Source organism: Sminthopsis crassicaudata, chromosome 1 (genome assembly GCF_048593235.1).
Source record: "Sminthopsis crassicaudata isolate SCR6 chromosome 1, ASM4859323v1, whole genome shotgun sequence".
NCBI classification, from domain to species: domain Eukaryota; kingdom Metazoa; phylum Chordata; class Mammalia; order Dasyuromorphia; family Dasyuridae; genus Sminthopsis; species Sminthopsis crassicaudata.
Window position 1 is genome coordinate 292,162,546 of NC_133617.1, and position 24,346 is coordinate 292,186,891.

The 24,346-nt window shown below is 35.3% G+C and overlaps 2 protein-coding genes across 3 annotated transcripts in view; both read right to left on the bottom strand.

Annotated features, from left to right (window-relative positions):
- The window catches only part of PAG1 (phosphoprotein membrane anchor with glycosphingolipid microdomains 1), a 220,375-nt gene that overhangs the window by 112,568 nt on the left and 83,461 nt on the right, over positions 1-24,346 (bottom strand). The gene's annotated exons all lie outside the window — the stretch shown is intronic.
- Positions 5,468-8,867, bottom strand: LOC141549420 (igE-binding protein-like). The gene is made up of 2 exons (XM_074278961.1): positions 6,419-8,867; positions 5,468-6,386 (listed from the first exon to the last, which is right to left on the bottom strand). The coding sequence occupies exon 1, from the start codon at positions 8,519-8,521 to the stop codon at positions 7,496-7,498; it is 1,026 nt and encodes a 341-aa protein (XP_074135062.1). The 5' UTR covers positions 8,522-8,867; the 3' UTR covers positions 5,468-6,386; positions 6,419-7,495.

The following is a 24,346-nucleotide window of genomic DNA, read 5'->3' on the forward strand; positions in this document are numbered from 1 at the left end:
ATTATTGTGTCATAAGAAATAATGTTTCAAAGGAGACTAGAGTGACTTCTATGAACTAATGAAGAGTGAAGTGAATAAAATTAGGAGAACATTTATGCAATGATAATTCATGATTCCAGAGAACTAAATAGGAAAGCATGGGGCAGCTATATGGTACAGTATATAAAGCCCTGGGTCTGCACTCAATAAAACCTGAGTTCAAATGTGATTTCAGACATTGACTAGTTATGCGACCCTGGGCATGTCACTTCCCCCCAGCCTGCATAAAAGTGGAAGAGGAATTGGAAAACCTCATCGGTCCACAGAGTCATGAAAAGTCGAACATGACTGAATAATAACAAAAAGAGAAATGTGCACCACCTTCTGTCAAACAGGTGATGAACGTGAAATGCAGAATGAAGCATACATTTTTATTTTTATACATGGCCAGTGTAGGAATTAGTTTTGTTTTAAGTCCACATATTATGCATTGCATATATCTGCTATAGTGGCTTCCTTTTCTTTTTTAATTGTCCTGGGAACAAAATGAAAAGGGGCAAAAGAGAAAATAACGCTTGTTAATTGGAAAAACACAATTCCATTAAAAAAGAAATTAGCCACAAAACTTTCTTTTACTAATTTGTCAAATGCAATGGAATTAGATGAAATTAGTCCCCAGTGGAAAGTTTTCTAGCAGCAAATGGGATAGTTTCTTTTATTTGGGTTTTAACAAACCCCAAATCCACATTTTTTTTCCCCAGAGATAACAAAGTTCACTTCTGATGGTGTCAAGTATATAGCTGAGAAGAACAATGCTGGGCCAATTCTTTGTATGTTCCTTGTATATGTCTTACTTTTTTTCTTTATCATAAATACAAACTTCTGTCTTCTTCACAGATACTGGTAGACAAGGCAATGTGCCAGACCAATGGCTGCAGATGATTGTATAGAGACCCTACATACTGGAACTTGGCTCCTGGTGCTTACTGACCCCTACCTTCATCAGAGGTAAATTCACTACATCTTTCAAAGTACTTCTAACTTAATGAACCCCTAATGGAAATTCATTAAAACCTTAATGGAGGTTCATTAAGAATAAGTTGTACAAGACTAACTTCATTTCCTTTTCTGACACATTACTAACCTGGTAGTACAGAAGGAATTCTGTAGATATTGGAGACTCAGATTTCAGTACAAGTTAAACTAGGTGCTGCAATGGATTGAATGCTAGATCTAGAGTCAGGAAGATTCATTTCCCTGAGTTCAAATCTAGCCCCAGATATTTCATAGATACATGACTCTATCCACCTCCATTTCCCCATTTGTAAAATGAGCTGGAAAAGGCAATGACAAGCTACTCTAATATCATTGCTATGAAAACCCCAAATGGAGTCATGAAGAATCCAACATAATTCAAAACTACTGAATAACAAGAAGCTATTATTAAATTCCTTCTAAGATTATTGTAATTTCTAACCTGTATGTATGTTGTTGTATGACATGTTGTCTCCTTTCATAAGGATATAAGTTCCCCTAAAACAAGGACTTTTTTTTCCTTTTTTTTCTTTCAATCTCTAGTGTCCATAGCACAGTCCTTGGCCCATGCTAAATGTCTGTTGATTGATTATACTAAGTATAGGGACTACAAATACAGAAATAAAAGGGAATCCTCATCTCCAAAGAGATCGTTATAATAGATGGAAACAATTATACATTAAAGAACACTGGGTATTTGGGGGTGAGGAGGTAGAAAGAGGAAGGAGGAATTAAGTTCTAAGCAACAAAAGTTAAACCAGTTAATTCATCAAGCAGATGGCCTGGGGATTAGGGAATGAAGTAAATGGCTGGGATCAGCCTGAAATGGGGTCATGTGAAGCAGACATACCAATCAGAAAATAGTAGGCCCTGGGGACTGGGGAAGTTTTGGGAGAAAATAGTTAAAACTTCCAGGAAAGGCTGCCAAATTATTGAGAATATTGCCAAGAAGTAAAAAGAAACAAACATATATTTTGTAGATACAAAATAGTTTTGTTCAAAACAAATACAAGGCACTTTGGGGCGAAAAGGTCCTGGGGGAAATCAGCAAAGCCTTCTTGTGAGCTGATCCTCGAAGGAAACTTGGAATTCTAGAGCAAAATGTCCAAAATTAATCAACAGAAATAACAACACGTGAGAAACCTATTGTATGCTAAGTGCTGGGGGGGTTACAACAATTGGGGACAATAAAATATCTTTGTAGAGCATGCAGTCTAGTAGAGAGCTAAGACAGAAACACAAAACACGAAGATATTTAATTATATTTTAAGTGCTTTCAAGGAGTATTGATCAGTGCTATGATGACTATGAAAGTGGGAAAGAAGGAGAGTGAAATCAAGAAAAGTTTCATGCAGGCAACAAACATGAACTGGACTTTAAAAATTAGACTAATTATTAGGAAGGCTAAAAGTTATCAAGGAAGACTGGAAGGAAGGAATCCTCAAGGCAAATTCAAGGGGATCATTGTGGGATCTATTTGACTGGAGTAGAGTTTCTGAGAACAGAAGTAGCATTAAGAGCTTAATAATTTACAAACCACTTTTTGGAGAAATAAGGTTGGAAACAGACATTAAGAATAAATTCAGGAGGGCCTTAAATGCCAGGCTTAAGGAGCTTGAACTTTATTTGGTAAGTAGTGGGAAGCCAGTTTAAGAGAGCTGTAATTTGTATGTATGTGTTTATATGAGAAATGGCTGTTTTCTAATTGTACCTTGGTACATTGGCTTCAGAGATTTTTGATATGTTTTCAGGGTTCTCACTGTAATTTGTCTTGGCTAATTATACTTAACTATCAGTTTTAAAGAAGTATGGTCTATATTGAACTTCACATGTAATGATAATCAGATTTCAATAAGGAGAGAACCTGTAATTTTAAAAAATGTGTGACATAAAAGTATGCTGCAGAAAGATAATACTACTTCCCTTTCCAGAGCAAAATTTTATTTATGTCTACATTAACAGCTACTTCAAAAAAGCAATTTAATTCTGGGTAAAAAAAGCCACTTTTCACAAGCAATTTATACTATGTCAATACAAGCAGACACAATGGAATCCCACTCTATCTAGTCATAGATTGGTTTATAAGTAAAGTGCTATTGATTTTTCAAACACTTTTTTCTTTCTAATTTGAATAAAATTGTACCATTTCTCCCTTGAAAAACAAAACAGAATTACTTAGAAATTCAGATTCAAGGAATAACAGAAATCTATTACTGAATAAATTTGGATATGTCAAATAATATAATGTATATCAAGCACTTCAGGATAAAAAAGATGCTTATCTGTTAGGGAGTTGTATGACATCATTGAAAATGCTGTAATAAATTCCTTGATGCAAAAAGAACTTTCTATAGTCTTCCTATTAAATTCTGGAGCCAACTTGTTATCCATTTGTAATTTCTAATCAAGATATATGTTCTGATGGACTAATTCAATGAATCTCTCAAGAAATCATATCTCGAGATTTTGACAGCAGACATTCATCATTCATTTGTTTTTATCTCTGTGGACTTTTTTTCTTTGTTCTTGAATGGTCATGGATCTTGCTGAAGAGACCTAGTAGTTTTGTGGTACCTGATAATGTGGTTATAAAGATGGAGTTTACTGCAGAAAATCACCTATTCTCCCTTCTCATTTTTATCAAAGATATCTGTGACAAATGGATAGGGAAGATCTTGTGGGTTGGCAGTTATTGAATTTTCTCAATTGCTCTCCCCCCCAACATTATTATCTATTATTTTTTCCAGTAATTTCTCTCTCTTTCTTAGAGATTTTGAAAAAGAATCTCTCAACATTTCCAATTCTGTGTCTCTTCTAAGATAGTTTTCTCTAGGTCTGGTGCATATATTCATACACTGAATCCCGGTATCTTTAAACAATTAGTTGCTAAAATGAAAGTCATTTGAGAATCATTTGTCTGTATGTAATCATCAGTAAGTTAAAAGTCAGAAATCATACCAAATTAAAATAAAAGATAAATAAGTGACAGTACTTCTAAACATAATAGCAAAATACTGACCTGATTAGATAGCTTAGGTGGTATAGTATGTAGACTGCTATACTTGGAGTCAAAAAGGCCTTGATTTAAAACCTACTTGCTCACACAAGTTTCAGCTTGCTCACACACATGAGTTTCAAAGCCAATTTCAATTAATACTGAGTTGGTTCAGAAAATTTAATATTAAACCCAAATAAAATTCTACTTAATTTTACATTGAGGTGGGTTTTTGAAATATTATTGTCATTATATAGATTTTTTTAAAGACTCTAAATGAGATTTTTTGGGGAGAGAGAAAAAGAAAGAAAAAGAAAGAAATTTACATGATAACTTCATTATATATTTAAAAGGAATAGCAAGTTGTATATAATAGACTTGCAATTTCATATGCAATCATGTGCAAATATTTGTTTTATTCTACAAAATAAAAATAAAGGAAATATATAATAATAAGAAGAATAAAAAGACTTTAAGAAACTCTTATTAACTAGATAGTATAAACATATACTGCTGTTAGGTATCAGTATTTTTTTCTAGCCTGTCCTATATGCACCAGGGTAATTACGCTGTTTGATGTAAAAATTGGCTTTGAAGTGGTCTCTGATGGCAGAAGCAATGCTGCCTTTAAAGGAAGTTGCCATAAACAGTTCTGGAGGAAGAAAATTGAATAAAAGAAGAGGCAGGCTGTATGGATAGGAGACTTAAGCTAGAAGGCAAGAAGAAGGATAATTTCTACTATATACAATATAATATATATGTGTATATATGTATACATATATGTGTGTATATGTATCTGATTGTCAGAACCTGTAGACAAGGTGAATAAAGAATTCAAGGAATAGGAGAAAATTCAAATCAGTTCTTAAACTATGATGTCTCCTCTCTCATCCATCACACACACACAACAGCATGTTGAGCAAGAGAGGAGACTCCAACAGATGGGAATATAGAAAAAATCTGCTTACCATAGCCATGATCAATGCCATTTTATAGCATCATTATTTTATACCCAAATCCTGCTACACTAAGATCAGAATCTCAGAATAAGAAGAGATATTAAAGACCATCTAATCCAAAAATAATCAAAATATATAGATATAAATACTGAAAGTATATAAATTGTTTGTCATTCACAGCATCCCCAACTCTAAAGGACCTAGATAGAAGCCATCTGGTCCATCCTTTTGTTTTGTAGATAAGGAAATAGAAGCCTAAGGACGGGTTTACTGGTGGTTAAGCCATACAGGTAATTAAGTATCAGAGTTGAGATTTGAATCCAGATCACCTGACTCAGGAACCAGGGTTCCTCCCACTACACTACACTGCCCCCATCTTAAAAGATTATATATGTTGGAATGGTGCCAGTGACAGAGCTCCCTTATTCCTGAGTTTACTTAATCAATTTCTGGACTGCTCTGACTGCTAGGGTTAGGTTTTGTTTTTTTTTTTTGGGGGGGGGTGTTTGTTTGGGGGGGTTTTGCTTTTAGTTTATAAGGAACCCAAATCTGCCTCACTAAAGTTTCCTTCCATATCAATCAAGATCTAAATCAGATGAGAAGAATATTCTAAGCTAGGATTTGATGGTGGGATGGGAAAAGCAGGGGAATAAACCTGTAATTTCATTGACCATAGGGACCTATGGGTGAGATGCTTTTTCCATCAGGGCAGATCAGCATCTTCTCTGTAACTTCAAGTCATGGTGAAGTGCCTGGGACCCAAGAAATTAAATGACTCATCCAGAGTCACACAGTCACTATCTGTGAGAACTGAACCTGAGGCTTTTTGCCTCTGGGGCCAACTCTCTATGCACTATAGCAGCCAAATAGTCAAGTGGTATAATGGACAGTACTGGGGTCAGAAAGAGCCGAGTTCCAATTCTGCCTCAAACCCTTCTAATCATGTTACCCTGGGCAAGTGACTAAATTCCTCTCAGCCTCTATTTCCTCATCTATAAAATAAGGATATCAATAACACCACACCACATTACTGTGAAGCACTGTAAAGTTCTGATCGTCTCTCAATTGGGAGGAGGTTTCTTTTCTGTATAATCTTTTCCTCTATGAGCAGGTTTCTTGGGAGGCTTCTGGAGCCTCCAGCCAGTCTCTTCTTCCTGAATCCTGGCTCTGAATCTCCTCCAGCTCTTGTCCTTCCCCAGTCCAGACTGCTTGTCCAGGCCCAATGTTGCCTCTTTTATCCTCCCAGAGAATGGGCATGGGATAATCCAAGGGCTTCTGGGAAGAACCACTTCAACCAATGAGCTTGCTCCTCCTAGAATTCCTAAGGTGTAAACTCCCCTTAAAGGCCTGAACCAAAGGTCTGAGTCAGAGAACTGTCAAGTCAACCTGAGTTCTCACCTTGTAATTGTCCAGACAACCTGAATTCTCACCTTGTCACTGTCCAGACAACCTGAATTCTCACCTACTAATCCTAACATCTCCCCCTTTCTTTTGATTTAGAATATAGGATAGTCATGACCTTGAAACATAAATCCATCAATATGGGTGGTATTACACATAATTACATAAATTATATAAGCACATAGTAACATAGTAACATAATACGTGCTAGAAGTATGTAACAAATAACATGATCAAATAATCATAAATTGAGAATTTATAAATGTCCATAAGTCCCTTGTCCATTAGTCTCATCTTGTGTTAGGAAATCCAATGATCCTGCTGGTTTTTAAAGTTCTTTAACAGTCTTCTTATTAGCCATGCTCTTTCAGTGTCAGATATTTCTTAGATCTTCTTTGTTTTGAGGTTTTTCTCTTGTTCTGTCTCTCTCCAGGTGCTTGTTGCCACCTGTTTCCTTCTTCATCTTTTTTCCTTCTGTCTGTTAAAATACAAGCAAACCCTCTCTCCCAGGCAGTTAACCTATCTAATTTCCTTCTTTTTACCACTTTTTAAATCTCTTCTCATCATCTGGCAATTACATTGGAGTTGTTTGCACTGGACACAGCCCTGTTGGTTTAAAAGGCCTGTATTCTCCCCAAGTGTAATCCATTTTTGCAATCTGATTGCCTTTTGGCTCACTTATCAGGTAATCCCTTTCTGCCATGTGATTGCTTTTCTGCTGGTTGATCAAATCAGAATCCTGACCTTCTAAAGGCTCTTTGGGTGTAACATCAGCTGCCATCATGCCCCAAGTCTTTTTTGCCTGGGGCCCTGGACCTGGGCCCCTCATCCCATTTCCCTGAATTATTCTATACTCTGATGCCCAATGGAGTCTTCTGTTGCATTTTGAACATGGGGTTTTAGGTCTTCTTTCACCCTGTCTGCTCACTCTATCTCCATACCTACACTGAGCTCTTAGATGTCCAATTTTTCCACATTGAAAACATCGCCGAGTTTCTCTAGAAGTCCCTTGCCAGGAGGGACCCTGTCTTTCCACGTTCATCATTGTCTGGGTGTAAAAAGCATTTGTTCCCACTGTAGCACAGTGTCTTATGATCTCCTCTAAAGGAGCAACTTTGTCTAATCCTCATATAATTCTTTTGCAAATCTCATTGGCATTTTCCTTAGCCAGATGTCTGGTCATTATTTCTGTAGCTGCATTTTCTCCAATAGTTCTTTTGACAGCAGTTTGCAAACGTCCCACAAAATCCGCAAAAGGTTCATTGGGACCTTGCTGTATTTTAGTGAAAGCTTCTCCCCGATCTTTCTGTCCAGGGAGGACACCCCAAGCTTTTATTGCAGCCTTAGCAATTTGCTCATATATTGTCATGGTATAATTAATCTGTTCTGAATTCTCTCCATACCAACCTTCACCAGCCAAGTGCTCAAAAGTGAATTGTGTGTTAACTCCTATTTCCAAATTGCATCTGACTTGGATTTTACAAAATTCATGAAATTCCGCAAGCCATAACAAATTTTCTCCAGGTTGCAGGCATGTCCTTGCTATGGATTTCCAATCATTTGGGGTTAGGACTTCATAAGACAAACCATCTAGTAACATTTTAACATAAGCTGATGTAGCCCCATAAAGGGTACAACTTTTTTTCAAATCCTTAATTTTATTCCAATCTAAAGGTGCATATCTTCTCCTTTTTTGACCTACAGAGTCAATATTTTCAATCACAGGATATGCATATATAAAATCACTTATATCCTGTCCTTCTCTCTTAGCTTTAACCAATGCTTTTTCTAATCTTGTCATAGGCTTAGGCTGCTTCACAGGCAATTCTGTTTGTGTTTCTGCCTCTTCTCCTCCTTCTTCCTCCACCTCTGAAGGTGGGGTTGATGTGGGCCCGTCAATAATCTGTTCTCTAGGCAGGGTTGAAGCTTCTTCAAGAGAATCATACCCTAATTCCTCATTTAAATCCTCTTGCTCTAGGGCAAGATCTTGATCTTTTTTTTTTTCCTCACACTTCCTCCTCTGTTCATTTTTAAAACTTTTCCTTCTCCTACAACTTGCTTGATAGTTTAAGGCTAATTGAACTATGTTGTAGATATAAAATACTTCTGCAGAAATTGAACGAGGCCCATTTTTTGCATGAAATTCTTTCATTTCAAATCCCACTAGCTTCCATTTATCTACATCTATCTTCTCTTCCTCTAAGAACCAAGGGGATGTGCGTCTTAATGCAGCCAAGAGTTTATCAATCTGTACCCAGGTTACAAGTAAACTCTGTTCCTCAATTATCTTGATTATACTCTCTATAGTACCACTCCTGAATGGGCTGGAGCTGAAGCTGCCTCTGGGGCTGGGGTTGAGTCGGCTGAGGTCAAGGGATTGTATTTAGCTAACATCTGCCCCATTTCAGCTATAAGAGATTGCTGGTTTAGCCCTTAACAAGTTAAGTTCCTTGTTTATCTATTAGCATACTCACTTAATCTTTAACAGTTTCCTCGTTACTCACGGTTCTGGGTCAGAGAGACCGAGATCTGGATGGGAGGCTTTTCCACTGGAATCAGGACCGTGTCTGTTCCTATTCGGGAGCCAAATTGCTAAGGTCTGGTCTAGCTCCTCTTGTCAGGATAAGCAAAAGTCCTTGCCCCACGTGTGGACACCAAATGTAAAGTTCTGATCGTCTCTCAGTTGTGATCCTTCTTTGGGAGGAGGTTTCTTTTCTGTATAATCTTTTCCTCTATGAGCAGGTTTCTTAGGAGGCTTCTGGAGCCTCCAGCCAGCCTCTTCTTCTTCCTGAATCCTGGCTCTGAATCTCCTCCAGCTCTTGTCCTTCCCCAGTCCAGACTGCTCTCCAAGCTCAATGTTGCCTCTTTTATCCTCCCAGAGAATGGGTGTGGGATAATGCAAGGGCTTCTGGGAAGAAGTACTCCAACCAATGAGCTTGCTCCTCTTAAGAATCTTAGCCAGAGAACTATCAAGTCATCCTGAGTTCTCACCTTGTAATTGTCCAGACAACCTGAATTCTCACCTAGTAATCCTAACAAAGCACAAATGAAACAATTACATATGTGAAGTACTTTGAAAAACTTAAGGCATTATATATTTATATATATAGATGGACAAGCTATTGATAGTAAAAATTTGGACATTGATAAAGTTAAGATTCTCTCCCTATTTCATAAAAAATTTAAAGCAAAGTTAGGTAAGTGCGGGAGGGGAGGGGGTGTGGTCCCCAAAAACCTCCTTATCCAGACAACACTTGGTTTCCTTGCCAAGCAGCTGTCAGAAGTGCTTTAGAATATAAATTCATAGGGGTAGCTAGGTGTACAGTACATAGAGTACAAGTCCTGGAGTCAGGAGAATTTGAATTCAAACCTGATCTCAGATAATTGATTCTTACTAGCTGTGTGACCCTAGGCAAGTCACTTAACCCCAACTGCCTCTCCAAAAAAAAATATAAACTATTTTGTGAAACATTATAGAAACAGACAATAGATTACAAGGGCTATTGCCTCAAAAAAACAAGATATGTTGGAAGAGGGGAAGACAAACATGAAGAATCAATAGTGTTCTTAACCACATTCCCCTTCTGAAACAGTCACATTATATAACTGTGAGTTATGGAAGTTCCAAAGAATTAAAATTGAGGCTCCCTCAAAAAACCATGGAGAACTGCAGAGTGGGCATGGGTAAGCTATGTAGCATGTCCCTGTAGCAAGACTGAAAGCTGACCACAAACAACATGCGTGCTACACAGGTATTTGCACAAAGAATGATGGGCGAACCCCCTCTGTGGTGAATTACTATGATCATATGGACAAGACTCACTTAATCAGAATACGGATAGATAGACTGTGACCAGGATCATTGGAGACGATACATATGTTACTGGGATCATAAATCCATCAGCATATTGAAGTATTATGTTTCCAAAATTGTAAAATACAATAAAGCATATACAATTTCCCTGGCACTTAATAAAGTTTCTAATTTATATACATGCTCTCTGGACATACTTCCAAATCCATTCAACAAGTATTGATTAAATATTTATTAGGTGGACAATATTGTCTCAAGGACTGTGAGAAGTACTATGTAATATAAGATTTAAATTATAAATTCCCAGAGGGAGTCTCCTCAATGAGATGACAACATAAGGAAAAATAAGAAATGAGAATATGAGATGTTATGTATGAGGGCCACATTTCCTCCTATTCTATAATTATCCCATCCCCCAAAGTATTTTGCAGTCTCAGGATAGGAAATAAAACAAAAAGAAAAAATATCATCTTTGGATTTCTTTATCGCCTACCAAAGCACTTTTAAGTGCTTGGGAAATGTATGATTAATTACTGGATTCATAACTGGAGGTCCAATTTACTAAGTGTCTACCCTGTGTCAGGTTCTGAGAATACAAAAACTCAAATGAAATAGTCTCTACTTTCAAGGTATATACTTTCTAACAGAAGACACAATACACACACAAGTACATATGTACAAAATACATAAAAAGCAAATACAAACTAACGGGGAAGGAGGTTATTAGTCACTAGGGGAACCAAGAAAGTCTTCAATAGAAGCTGACGTTTAAGCTTAGTCTTGAAGGAAAATAGGGATTTCCTAAAGGTAGAGAGGAAGAGGAAGAACTTCCTTACAAGGTGAATAGCTAGGAGGTAGAGTTCTCTGTATATTGTTTAGTCATGTGTAACTCTTCATGACACTGTGTATGGGAATCTTCTTGCCAAGGATATCAGCCATTTCTTTCTCTAGTGGATTAAATCCAACAGGTTTAAATGGTTTGCCTAGTGTCATAAAATTTTGTGGGGCTATATTTGAACTCAAGTCCTCCTGACTCCCAGCCCAGTGCTCTATCTACTGAGCCATTTAGCTGCCCAATTTCTATGTGAGAAACAACAGACTAATATATCACACTTGAACTGAATGAAGTGTGGAGGGGAATAATAAATATTAAGGTTCTAAAGGGAGGATGAGACTACGTTTTGAAGGGTTCAAATATCAAAGGAGTTTATAATTGATCCTTGAGATAAAGGAGGAACTACTGGGATATATTAGGTACAACCAGGTGATTTACCCTTCTGTTCAAAAACCTATAAATAAAGCTATCAATCGGTGAGTGAACATTTATTTTAATGTTTATTTTGTGCCAGGTACTAGGTTGAGATCTTCAACATAGCGTCTGAAGGTCTGTTCCTTTGTTGAGCCAAAATTTAGATTTAAAGAATCTATGAAAAGCAAAAGATTTAAATAGTAGTAGAGGAAACAGTGGCAACTAGAGACAGCTAAGCAGCTCTGGGTCTGTAGTTAGGAAGCTTCATTTTTCTGAGTCTAAATCTGGTCTCCAGCACTAGCTGTGTAATTGGGCAAGTCACTTAATACCTATTTGCCTCAGTTTTCCCATCTGTAAAATGAGTTGGAGAAAGAAAATAGCCAGTATCGTTGCAGAGAAAATCCCAAATGGGATCAGAGAGTTGGACACAACTGAAAAAATGACTATTATGTGTGAAGTTCTGTGGTAGATGTGGATATTTACATTTTGGATATTGGCAAACACCTCAAATCAGGGTTGCTGTATTAATTATTTAGATTTAAGAAAGTGATGGAGAAAATTCTAAGAATGCAGATTAAATGTCCAAGTATGTAATGGACATGACTATAGAAAGACAATAACAAAGTGGGAACAGATGAATTATAAAACACTTGGATTTATATGTAATATCATTGATGTGGGGGCAACCCCTTCAGCAGCATTGAGCACAATTTAACTATACCTCTTTACTTGGATCTATGTCACCCTTTTAAATCCTTTACCACAAATCCACCTTTATGCCAGAGGTGTAATCTTGACATTATATGGAGGGGTACCAATGAAGCATCTAGATTGTCCATACTGGACTCTGGTTAGTCTTCCATAATGACTCCATCACCTTATCTGGATATATTTTTTGATGATATCTTTTACATTTCTGCAAAATGCTTCCATGATAAAATGCTGCCTTCATACCTGCCAAGTTTATCTCCATTGCCCTGAAGTGATCTATAATCTTGATACTTGCAGATTGTTATATCATGTGAATCATAGTATCATCAGAGGATTATTGGTATTTAAAAGATGGGTTTGTTTTATGGAGATAAGCTGTCTGCCTATATTCCCATCTATAAAATCTTTAAGAATAATCTACACATATAATAGGAGGCATCTGATGAACTGAAAGACTTTTAAGAAAGACTGAAAACCATATATTTATAGTCAAATGATTAAAAAGGTTTGTTTATATTTGTTATTTCTTGACTATTAAAAAAATTCCCAAACTATATTTCATCAGATAAAAATATTTAAATGCTTTTCTCCCATAAAAGCTTTTCTCCCCTATTCATGTTAAAAAATCATAGAAAATTTCCTAAAATACAACAAACTTTGTTTGATAATCCTCTGATTATTGATATCAAGCCAGACATAAAACAGACACCTACTCCTCTTGAAAGGTATTTTCCTTGTCATAAAGGATGTAATATACAGAATCAAAATTGAAAAGGATTTCCTATAGTTCTTAAAATACTCCAAAAAATCCTGTTTGTGAAGGATACTTGTAAATCTAACCCCAGGCTATTGTGGGCAGGTAGGTGGTACAGTAGATAGGGCATTGGGCCTGGCATCAGGAAGACCTGAGTTCAAAATTTAGCCTGACACACTTGGGCCCTGAGCAAATCACTTAACCCTGTTTATCTCAGTTTCCTCATCTGTAAAATGATCTGGAGAAGACAATAACAAGCCACTCCAGTATCGTTGTCAAAACCAACAAAAATGGGCTCAAGAAGATTTGGACTGAAACAACTGAACAAAAACCAGATTACTGTAGAGCTTCCTAAATGAGATTCATAATCACTTCCACAAGTTTACTATAATTATCCATAGAGGAAAAACCATGTGGATGAAGAATATCCACTGTGTAAACTATGATATGCAGTCGAACACCTCATAGAGCTAGTCAGATCAGTATGTATACCCTGGATAGGCACTGAGAATGTTCATGAATCTAAGCTGGAAAATGAATAGGAGGAAAAGAGTAGATTATATAACATTTGGGAAATCATAAAGTGCTTTAGTGCTATAACAACTAGAAACAAACAGGTGTTTGGATTTGAGACCAAAATTGAGGTGATTTTTAAAGTTCTGAGGCTTTATGCCTTATATTTTATTTTCTCATTTAGTCTATGCCCTTCGACACACACACACTCACACATATAATCATATATGTGTATGTGTATATATATATACACACATACACACACACATACACACATATATGATAATATAAGTCCTTAAACAACTTAGGGTTACAACTGAAGACTCTGATTTGATAAGCTATTATTACTGGTACCATCACAATTAGGATTATGGTGAGGTCAATGTCCACCATACACTGTGACCTTTCAGACTAAATTTAATTGCATACTGAGTTAGGGTAGAAAAGAAATGAAACAGCATATACAGATTGATTTTCTTGCTCAAAAACCACAAGAACTCATTTCAGCAGAGTCCTGTCATTAAATTTACAGCATATCTTGAGCATGTGTTTTATGTGATATACACTCTAATCTAATTTCCAAAGCAGTTAATATCAAAAGCCTTCTGTCATAAGCCAAATTTCTATTTATCTATATATAGTAAATGTTTGTACTATTATATAGTATGATAGGACTAATATTTACCAGCATTTCCCTACAATGTACAATGTCAATTAAGTGCAACCCTTTTCTTTTCTTCTTATAACATGGTCTAGTTTTCTCTAAAAGAAAAATCATTCTGGAACTCAAACTGACCTTTGTTTCCTTGACAAATTCTGGTAACCTAAGGGCTTAAAAAGTTCTACTCATATGCAGTGGAAATCCCTTTTGGTGGATTTATAAATATCACTCAAATCATCAAGTCCTTCGTCTAAATTAATGACCTAAATATATATTTCCATATAAAGGTAAATGTGTGTCTGTGTGTTCTGAAAAGCTAAGTGCCACTGTGTTCTTATTATATATTCTTGCTATATTAGGGCAAAGTAAATCTCCTTTTGTTAACTCTTCAATAGCCTGTAAGCACCTTATTTCTTCCTAACATCAAACCTGAACAAAGAAAGGGCTAGTATTAGAGCTGCCTCCAACATATGGCAATTGCTTTTTATTATCTTTCTTACTGAAAAGTATATATTCATACATAACTGTTGAAGTATATTATTTATAGAAAGCAAAATGACATTTTAATATTTATTTATTTGAGTTTTCTCAGTTGAAATGACAAATATACTGCAGGAAAGGGGGAAGAGACAGAGACAGAGAGAGAGAAAGAATGAGAAAAAGAGAGAAGGGGGATTAGATTTGTCATTACTTTTTGATTCAATATACAGAGTATATAATTTCTTTTTTCATTTGTTTTTTAAAACATTCATTTATAAATGCCTTTCTTCTTTGTGCCATTAAAACAAAATCAAGGGAAACTCTCCACACAGATGATTTATCATAATATTCTATAATTTTCAAAGCACTTTATTTCTGAAACTTATAAAGTATCACATAAATTTAAGATTATAGAATTGTAAACCTTATATGGAATATGAGTTTTTCTAATCCAAATCCTAATCAAATTATGAAGCCCATCTACATTATACCTAATAAGTAGGCATCTATTCATAGCTCCTCTTTACATACTTTGCAGTGACTGAGAGGTCACTATTCCTTTGAGTACTTTACTCCATTTTTATATAGCTCTAATTGTTAAGAAAGTTTTCCCTCAATTTGATATTAAAAAAAAAAAAAATCTGCCACCTTCTGTTTAGCGCTATGTCTTATGTGAAACTGTGCCCAAGTATGACCTCCTGAAATCAGCATTAGCCCTTAAGTTCAAAGCTTTAGCCCCTCAATCTATTATCCATGTAAATTTGGGTACATTTGTTTTTTTCTTAAACCTTGGCTCCCCCCATATCCAGAAAAGGAATGTGCTCAACTAGGTGATTTCTCACATCTCTTCCAAGTCTAAAATCTGATTTTAGTGCCTTCTAAATCTAATCCATTCTAGCCAAGCAAAGTTATTCTAATTCTTCCACCTTCTACATGAGTAGATCCTCATAGAAAATCTGTCAGGGAATAGCACCTTTACTTTATAGACTAAGGGAACTAAGGACCAGAAAACTAAATGGTTCACCCAAAGTCAGAGTTAGTGACAGACAGAGGATTAGAATCCAGGTTTTCTGATTTATTAGGTCAACACTGAAGAACTCCTTCATAAGAACTCATAAGTTATCATAAAACATTGATGAAAGTTTGATATCTATCTAGAATAATCTAGAATATTGAAGAGAAAATATTTTTTCTCATCTTGAAAGGCATAAGTTTATATATATATATGTATATATATATACACTCATATACACACACATATATATGCTAGATTCATGAGTAATAGCAAATGGAACCTTCAAAACATTTGTTTTAGAGAAAACGAGGATCTTTTGAGGGCAAAAGAGAATCTTGTGATAAACCTCATTTCACCCTCATTATCACTATGAGTAATAAATACAAATCAAAGAGAATTTGTTTACTAATTAGAAAGAGCATAACCATAATGAAAGATAAGTGAATAAGAGGAAGGAGTTTATGCTATGTGCTCCTTAATATAAATGGAAAACATAGCTACTCCTGCAGGTCTGCATTTAGTAAATCAAGGTGATAATTTATTGTATTAGTAGTGACTTGAAAGAATTAATGAAGATTCTACCTTGTTGGCTTCAATATTATTAAAACTTAGTTAAATACTTGGAAAAAGCCATGATTACAACAATGTGAAACGCCTCCTGACTCACCACTCTTCCCCTCATGCCTCAACAGAGAACCTTCCTGAATTTCTGGAATCAAAGTTCTCATTAAAAAATCTCTCTGAATGTAGTGAAGATGGTCTCTGGACAAAAGACATGGTCTATCACTGGTCTTTTTATAGTTTGGAAGACTTGCTAAACCCTGACTTCACTTGTAAATGCTTAGTAACTAATTCTTCAAAAAAATGTTTGCAAAACATACTTTGAAGTATTAAATGTACAATATCACATATTTGGATACATTATATATCAGAAAAGAATAACTTTTCAGATTATTTTTATGTAAAAGTCAACAAGTGTTTATTAAATGCTCATTATGTGCTAAACACCAGGAATAAAAACACAAAAATGAAAATTATTGCTCTTAAAACAGAGGCTAAATGATAATTTGGAAGATATCCACAAGTAAAACATTCAGAACATATTCAAAAGGAATGCAGGGTAGAATGATGAGAGGTACCCTAATAACTGTGGGGGCCATTATATTCATTAGCTTTTGATCCCCTCAAAATTCCTATACAACGGTTAATGCAGACTTTTAATGATGAAAAAACCACAGATGAGTGGTTAAGGGGCCTGAACAAGACAACACATCTGGTCAGTAACAGACTTGAGGCTTGAACCTTCAAGTCTTTAAATGGCAAGTCTAGCCTTTTCTGCATACTACCTAACAATGAAAAAGCAACACTCAAGTCATATCTACAGAAACCAGCAACTTGCTCTAATCTAATGATATTATTTGATCAAACATACCAACATACCAGGGGCTGGTGGACAAATTTTATTATTCTAATTCAGTTAAATTCATATTAAAAGAGTTTTCTAGGACCTAGATGTACACAAATATGTATAGCATTTTTCTGTGATAGCAGAACATAACTGGACATGTTGTGGTGTATGATTATGAAGGAACACTACTGTGCTATAAGAAATGAGCAGCAGGCAGATTTCTGGAAAACTTGGAAAGGCTTATGTGAACTGATATAAAGTGAAGTGTACAAAGCTGGAACACGATACAGCATTATATGAGCTATCCACAAGCAGAGAAAGAACTGATGGAGCGTCAGTGAAGATTAAAACATGCTATTTTTACCTTTTTTTTTTTTTTCATTTTTTTCTTTTAACCTGTTTTTTTTTTAACAACATGATTAATATGGAAACATGTTTTATATGACCATCCTAAAGAGAGATTGAAGGAGAATTTAAGAACTCTACACCCACATATACAACAATACCATCAACAACCAAAAACACCCCAGATATTCCCTAATCCTCTCAAAATCTGTTAAAGGATCTTCACAAAAACCTAATAGTTTTTAATGAGAATCTTTGGGAGACAATGAACCAGAAGGACTTATCTGCTACTGCCTATCACTCTCTCCCTAATTCTTAGGAAAGAGCTGTTCCTGTTTAGTCACTTTTAGTCATTTCTGATTCCTCCTGCCACTTGTTTCTAGCTCATTTTACAGATGAAGAAATTAAAGCAAACAAGGTTTAGTGACTTGCTCATGGTCACACAGCTAGTAGTAAGTCTCTCAGATTAGATTTGAACTCAGATTTTTCTGACTATAAGCTCCATGCTCACAGGGATCCTCAAACTTTTTAAATAGGGGCCAGTTCACTGTCCCTCAGACTGTAGGAGGGCCGGACTATGGTAAAAACAAAAGCTCACACGCTGTCTCCGGCCCTCAGCCCATGGCCGCATAAACGTCCTCAGTAGCCACATGTGGCCCACAGGCCGTAGTTTGAGAAACCCTGATCTATTCCCTACTCTGCTTAGGTACCCCATGAGATAATAAACACTAATCTAATAGGTTTTTTACGAAGACTGAATAAGATTTTATATGCAAAGTGCTTTGTAAACGTTAGATAATGCTCATACGTTAGACATGCTCATTTACTTGTATAAGCATCAGTTCTAATAATAACAAATTATTATTGCTCATATTTGTACCCTTGTGGAACACTATTCCCAATCATGAATTCAGAAGTAGAAGGGCCCCTAAAGATTATTTAGCTAATCCAACCCTTTTAATGTGCTGATGAGGAAATAAATGATTTGCCCAATAGTAGCCAGAATTTGAGCTCAGATCCTTTGTTTCTGAATCTGACTTCCTCATGCTACACCATACTTAACTCCTCTGGACTGTTCCCTTTCACCTTCCTCCAAATGAAAAAAATCCTTTTACCACACACCAAGAATCAATGTAATCCACAAGGCAGATACATCATTATCTCTCTCTCTATCAGATAGGTCAAGAATTAAGTGTTTCATCTCCTACCTGGAGATACTTCTTGGAAGGCAGAATTTAGGTGTGCTAAAAGGCTGAATACAAAAAAACTCGCACTTTTCTGACATGAATCTATATTGAGAAGAGACACCTGATTTATGATATCAATTTGTGGCTACTAGTCATTAACATTTTAAAATTTGACAATCTTCATTCAGGGTCTCATTTGGGGATCAAACTAGAATACAAAATTAACCATCCTTTCTATTTTGTCCAAAGATCATGCATATGACAAATGCATTATCATCCTTTTTCAGAAAAAAATCTTAGAGTTGGATGGAATGTTAAGAAATTGTTTCAAGACCTTTTTTGTTTGTTTCGGTTTTATACAGATGAGGAAACTGAGGCCCATAGAGGCTATATGATTTACTCAGAATGACAGTTAGAGAGTGGTAGGAGTAGTAGGACTCAGAACAACAATTTTTTTTTCCTCATTCATTTTGAATTCTGCTGTTAATAAATACAGAAGACTGAAGTATAGATAAATTCGCTTTGAAATGTAAAAGGATTAGTACAGATAACATTTACCCAGTGGCTGAGGGTCTTTGATCTAGGCATTTGTTTTATTCTAGCACAAATTTTTTTTAATGGAATTTTAATTCTCAAGTAATCTATTTGGAAAATGATACTATTAACTGTCTTTATGTTCCTCAAGAGTAACCAAGATGTTTACAGCTTTAAGTCAAAAGCAGAGGTCACAATTTAATTCTAATCCTTTGCATTCATTAGCCTCTGTGTAATGCATAATGATTTCTGCCTTTTCACACAAGATGATCCCAAGAATAGCACTTCTCCACGCTTAATAAAGATCTTGAAAATGGATATTCTTCTTTGGTTAATAATTATGTCTGGAAATACATTAACAAGCTTGAAATATATTCCTTGGATTTTTTGCATTGTCAACAGACTTCCAGAGCTGTGTTTTGATCAGACAAGCAAAGAAAGCTAGTCATCCCAATTACTGTCAAACATAAAAAAAAAAAAAAAAGATTTTATACTGGTGCTTTACAGAAAATGTCACCCAACACTCTGACACTCTGAAATATAAAAACAGTTGAAGTACTAAATTTAAAAAAAAAATCAAGTAGAATAGAAGTTCTATTGAATAACTATCATAATATCCTGTTCATTAATTAGCTTTTTACATACTAGTGTGTGTGTGTGTGTGTGTGTGTGTGTGTATATATATATATATATATATATATATATATATATATATATACACACACACACACACACACACACATACACACACATGTGTATGTATATAAATACTTATGTAGGTAGGCAGCATTATTTCACTAATATAGTATTAAAAATCATTCACTGAATGAGTAGAACCAAAGAACACTGTATACAGCAACAAGAAGATTATAGGATGATCAGTTCTGTTAAACAGGGCTCTTTCCAATGGCAAGGTAATTCAGGCCAGTTCCAATGGTCTTCTGATGGAGAGCCATCTGCACCCAGAGAGAGGCCTGGGGGAAGTGAGTGTGGATCACAACATAGTATTCATGCCTTTTTTGTTGTAGTTTGCTTGCATTTTGTTTTCTTTCTCATTTTTTTCCTTTTTGAGCTGATTTTTCTTCTGCAGCATGATAGTTGTAGAAATATGTGTAGAAGAATTACATATGTTTAACATATACTGGATTGCCTGCCATCTAGGGGAAGGGGAGAAGGAAGGGAGAAAAGAATTTGGAACACAAGGTTTTGCAAGGATGAATGTTGAAAACTGTCTTACACATATGTTTTGAAAACAAAATTCTTTATTAAAAATTTTTTTTTAAATCATTCACTGTAGATTTCCTACTTAAGGCTCAAAAATCCAAAGGATTTCCCATATCCATATCCACTTGCCCTGGATATGGAAGCAAGACAAGGTCTAAGAGGATGCAGTGAGGATAGGGAAAAGGAACCCCCCCCAAGAACTACTTGCCTCATAGGTCTATAGTATATAGTATGTACTCCAATTCATTCAATAACTATTTATCAAGCACCTACTGTGTACAAACTATGTTGCTGGTCACTGGTGATACAAGGAAAAAAGACCAGATATAGTCTGCCTCAAGGAAGTTATGATCTTAACAAAAAGGGGAAAGGAAAAGATATAAGGTTTAGTCCCAAGATTAGTTATATTATTGCTTGTCAGGGAGCTTTTGATTGTCCCACTGTCATCATTTTTCTGATATATCCAGATCAAAAGTAGAAATAAAGATTGCAAAGTCACCTCTGATGAATGTGCTCAGTTAAGGATTCTCAGAATGTGTTTTCAATTGCATAAGAATTGTTTTGGTATAATTTAGATAATCCCCTGTGTCCAAAGGTGGAGGTGGAATAATGAAAAGTTAATGAAGGAACGGGATGCATGTACACCTGAGTTGTGTTTAGGTATGTGTCTATTTGTATATGAAACACAGAAACTTAATCCCTGTGGTCTATGGAATACTACTGTGGACAAAGTCACAGAAACAAAGTTGTGCTGAATAAATATTCTACTGACTGATCCCATAGGTATGTGTGGACCTTGACCCCTACTGTCCCATTATCCTATAAATTTTTACTGACTTTCATAAGTGACTGTTTTCATTCAACTCTAGGCATTTGGAGTAGATGATCTTTTATACTGAAATCAAGGTCCTTGGCTCCTACTCTTTCCTCACAAAACTACTCAGTATCTTCCCCTATTTTTCCATCCTTTTCTTTATTCTCAGAAGAAAATATAGCCTCCTCTTTCCCAAAGCCACTCACCATTATAATCTGATATAATTGGAAAAGTATTTAACTTGAGGGGTAAGAAAGGAGTTGAAATGATTTATTGGCTGTATAAGTCAAGTAACTTCTTTGACTCTCAGTTTCCTTACCATAAAATAAGCATAATAATACCTATATTGTTGTTCAGTTGTTTTTCAATTGCATTTGATTCTTTGTGACCTCTGGGTTTTTTTTTGTTTGTTTGTTTGTTTGTTTGTTTGGAGAAGATACTGGTTTGCCATTTTCTTCTCCAGCTCATTTTACAAATGAGGAAAATTAGGGAAACAGGGTTAAGTGAATTGCCCAGGATCACACAGTTAGTAAATATATGAGGCCAGGATTTGAACTCAGGAAATGAATCTTTCAGGTTCTAGGTCCATCAATTGTCCCAATACTTATATAACACATCTTCCCCACAGTGGATTTATTGTAAGGATAATATGTGTATCATAAAGTGCTATATAAATGCTAGCAATAACTACTGTAATTACAAAAATTACTGTAAAAAATAATTACATAATTTCTTATAAATGTATGCTTTTACATGTCATCTTGTTTTCTTATAATTGCCACCTTTTCCTTACTCTCCTTCATTACCTGCAAAAAAACTTTTTAAAAATCCCCACCAACATCCTTCCCTCAACCCTACTACTTCCTCATCTAACATTCCATCTCCTTTTTTCCTTCCAAAAGATCAAAGATTTAAAACAGGAAGAAACTATGGAAATTACAAATAAGGAAACTGAGGTTGAGATAGCTTAAACAACTTGCTCAAAGTCACACAGCAAGAACCTGAGTCATTACTTGAGCCCAAATTCTGATTGCAGACCAGTGTTCTTTTCTATGATAACGATGTTGGTTCTATGTCAAATTTTTATTTCATTTTAATTTTTTACCTTTCCAAAATTTTATTATTTTGACCATCACTTTCTTTTTATTAAGTTTTGTGTTCTAAATTTTCTCCTCCCTTACTCCTTAAGAAAGCAATATATCAATTATGCATGTAAAATCATGTAAAACATCTCCATATTAGCCATATCATGTTAAATTTTTAACAAGATTAGTCTAAAAAACAATATACATAATTACTAACGTGATATAAATGAAAATCCTATTTAAAGACTTGGAATCAGATCAATTGCAACGAATAGTTCTGGAGAAAGAGATATACTGATTTTGATGTTGAACATGATGTTATAAATATAGGTTCAAATAATGCCTCAGACACTATTTATGAGATCCATTTTACCCCTCTTTTCTGTGTAAAATTAGGGAGTTGGACTTGATGCCCCTGAGGTTTTTTCTGCTTTTAATTTATGATCCTTGGGAAAAGATTCCTTCCAGAATTTGTGGTCAAAGAACTGGAGTACATTATGGAATGCAAAATGGGTAATTTTAATTATATTAAGTTAAAAAGATTTTGTACAAACAAAACTAATGCAGACAACATCGAAGGGAAACAATAAACTTGGAAAAATTTGAACAATCAAGGATTCTGATAAAGATCTAATTTCTAAAATATATAGAGAATTGACTCAAATTTATAAGAATTCAAGCAACTCTTCAATTGATAAATGGTCAAAGGAAATGAACAGACAATTTTCAGATGAAGAAATGGAAAACCTGTCTAGTCATATGAAAAGGTGCTCTAAATCACTATTGATCAGAGAAATGCAAATTAAGACAACTCTAGGGTATCACTATACACCTCTCAGATTGGCTAAAATGACAGGAAAAGATCATGATGAATGTTGGAAGGGATGTGGGAAAACTGGAACACTATTACAATGCTAGTGGAGTTGTGAACTAATCCAACCATTCTGGAGAGAAATTTGGAACTATGCCCAAAGGACTAAAAAAAAGTGCATACCCTTTGATGTAGCAGTTTCTCTTCTAGGCCTATATCCCAAAGACATCATAAAGGAGGGAAAGGGACCTATATGTGCAAAAACGTTTGTGGCATCTCTCTTTGTAGTGGCAAGAAATTGGAAACTGAATGGATGCCCATAAGTTGAAAAATGGCTGAATAAATGTTATGTAATATTATTGTTCTCTAAGAAATAATCAGCAGGATGACTTCAAAGAGGCTTGGAAAGACTTGTATGAACTGATGCTAAATGAAGTGAAAGAACCAGAAAATTATTGTACATGGCAATATCAAGATTATACAATGATCAATTCTGATGGATGTGGCTCTTTCTAACAAGATGATTCAGGCCAGTTCCAATGATCTTGTGATGAAGAGAGCCATCTGCACACAGACTGTGGAACTGAATGTGGATCGCAACATAGTGTTTTCACTATTTTTTGTTGTGGTTTGCTTGCATTTTGTTTTCTTTCTCATTTTTTTTTCTTTTTCATCCGATTTTTCTTGTGCAGCATGATAATTGTAGAATTATGTAGAGAAGAACTGCACATGTTTATACATATTTGATTACTTGCCATCTGGAGGGGGTAAAGTTTCCTTGGAACACAAGATTTCACAAAGGTGATTGCTGAAAATGATCTATGTATATGTTTTGAAAATAAAAAAGCGTAAATAATAAAAAACACAAGGAAAAAAAAAAAGATTCCTTTCCTTATTAGAGATAGTATGAGTACAGAATGTGGAATGTATTTCCCAATGCAAATACTCTGGGATTTTTTGGATCTTATTAGAGGGTGATAGGAAAATGATCAAGATATAAAAAAAGGCAACTTAAAAAAATATTCTACCCTTCCTATCTCACTTTTCTATCACTCCTATATAAAATGACTCCTTGCAATCTAGCTTCCATTCCAAAACCCCATTAAAATTATCCTTCCAATGTCATTTAATACTTCTCTAAAGCATTTGACACCCATTGTCATTAATCAATCAAGGCTGCAGTTATAAGAAAACAAGCTGATTCTAAGAAAGAACACTCCTAAGAAAGAACAATAATTATGGCTGGCATTTATATAGCACTTTATGATTGATGGAAAGCACCTAAGTCTTAACTATATGCCAGCATTGTGCTAAGTATTAAGGACACAAATTATGGCAAGAACTAATCCTGCCTTCAAGGAATTTATATTCT